The 1,780-nt window shown below is 40.6% G+C and overlaps 1 protein-coding gene across 1 annotated transcript in view; it reads right to left on the bottom strand.

Annotated features, from left to right (window-relative positions):
- Positions 1–30: 30 nt before the first annotated feature.
- Ythdf2 (YTH N6-methyladenosine RNA binding protein F2) overlaps positions 31–1,780 on the bottom strand; it is a 22,769-nt gene continuing 21,019 nt past the window's right edge. The window contains exon 5 of the mRNA XM_050151353.1: positions 31–397. Coding sequence (XP_050007310.1) covers positions 374–397 — 24 coding nt within the window. The 3' untranslated portion in view covers positions 31–373. The remainder of the gene's footprint in view (positions 398–1,780) is intronic.

The raw sequence follows: 1,780 nt of genomic DNA, 5'->3' as shown, positions 1-1,780 counted from the left end.
ATAAAACTAGCCAGCACAGACACTAAGACCAAAACAAACAAAAAAAAAAAAAACAAAAAAAAAAACTCAAAGCATTATGCTTTGAATCACAACCAAAGCCAAAATAAAAGGGACATTTTTTTACCTAAACTACCTAGAGGGAATTTTTGTTTAGGTTTTTCCTTTTTTTTTTTTCCTTTTTTTTCCTCCATTTTCCAGTTAAGTCCTATGTTTCTTTTTCTTTTTTTGTGAATTCCAATACTTAAACTGCAAGTTTGCAATTGTCTCTGAAGTCAATGAAATTAAGAAAAAAGTCCTAATTTTCTTGAAGGTCACTGTGTCCTCTTAGGATAAGCAGATGCAACCGTTGCTGCAGTCTGTGCAGAACCGCTTTTTATTTCCCACGACCTTGACGTTCCTGGGGAAATAAGAAAGAAGTTGAAATAGTTAGTTAAAATCTACCTAAAGTAATAAAAAACAAACTCAAAACTACAATGTTTTTTAAAGGAAAAGGCCTGGTTAGCCGTGGTTGCACACAACTTGGACCCCAGCACTTGGAAGGCAAAGGGCTGGAAGATCTATGAGTTCCTGGCCAGCCTGGTCTACAGAGTGAATTCTAGGACAGTCAAGGGGGGCTGGAGAGATGGCTCAGAGGTTAAGAGCGTCGCCTGCTCTTCCAAGGGTCCTGAGTTCAATTCCCAGCAACCACGTGGTGGCTCACAACCATCTGTAATGAGATCTGGTGCCCTCTTCTGGCCTGCAGACATGCACACAGACCAAATATTGTATACATAATAAATATTAAAAAAAAAAAACAGTCACAACCCAAGTTGGTTCCAACTTGGAATCCTCCTGCCTTGGCCTTCAGTGTCCTGCTATTACAGATGAGCACACTACAACAAGCCATTACTCCCGTCTTAAACTAACCTTCAAAGAAGTTACCTGCCCAAGACTATCTACCCAAGATGAATCAATTATATTCATCATTGTATCAATGCCCTTCTACAGTATGTCAATCTTTGAGAAAAACTAAACAACTTTAATCACCATAAGGGGGAGGCAGAGGGGGATTGCCAGGGCAAGCTGGCTAGCTGGACTAGAAGTGGGAAATCAGAGGTCCTATTTCAATAAATGGAGATCAACCAAGGAAGACACCCAATATCACCTTTGGCTCTCTACATGTGTAATAAAGTACCTTATACACAGGTATAAAATGTCACAAGGAGACTATACTTATCACAGCACAGCAGTTAACATTATAAATAACCCATATATTCCAACCTCTCTGAAAATCAGCTATTCAAAAAAGAAAAGAAGTTCCATCCAATGTAACAAAAACTTAAGTTTTAATGTTCCTAGAATTTTTCTATTAAACTCTCCCTAAAATTTCAAGAACAGACACTGGGGCTGGAGAGATGGCTCTGAGGTTAAGAGCACTGGCTGCTCTTCCAGAGGTCCTGAGTTCAATTCCCAGCATCCACATGGTGGCTCACAACCATCTGTAATGAGATCTGGCGCCCTCCTCTGGCGTGCGGGCATATATCGAGGCAAAAAAAAAGAGCAGACACTGTAATGGTTTGAATGAGAAAGGCCTCCATAGGCTCATGTTTGAATACTTGAGTTACCAGAACTGTTTGGGAAGGATAAGGAAGGAGATGAGGTCTTATTGGAGCTTTGTTACTACTGGTGGGAAGGCTTGGAGGTTTCATTCCCATTGTCTCTGTCTGCCTGCCTCCAATTTTTAGATCAAGATATAAGGGGCTGGAGAGATGGCTCAGTGGTTAAGAGCACTGCCTGTTCT

Source organism: Alexandromys fortis, unplaced genomic scaffold (genome assembly GCF_014885135.2).
Source record: "Alexandromys fortis isolate MF-2015 unplaced genomic scaffold, M_Fortis_MF-2015_v1.1 scaffold_26, whole genome shotgun sequence".
NCBI classification, from domain to species: Eukaryota; Metazoa; Chordata; class Mammalia; order Rodentia; family Cricetidae; genus Alexandromys; species Alexandromys fortis.
This window is presented reverse-complemented; position numbering and strand designations above follow the sequence as displayed.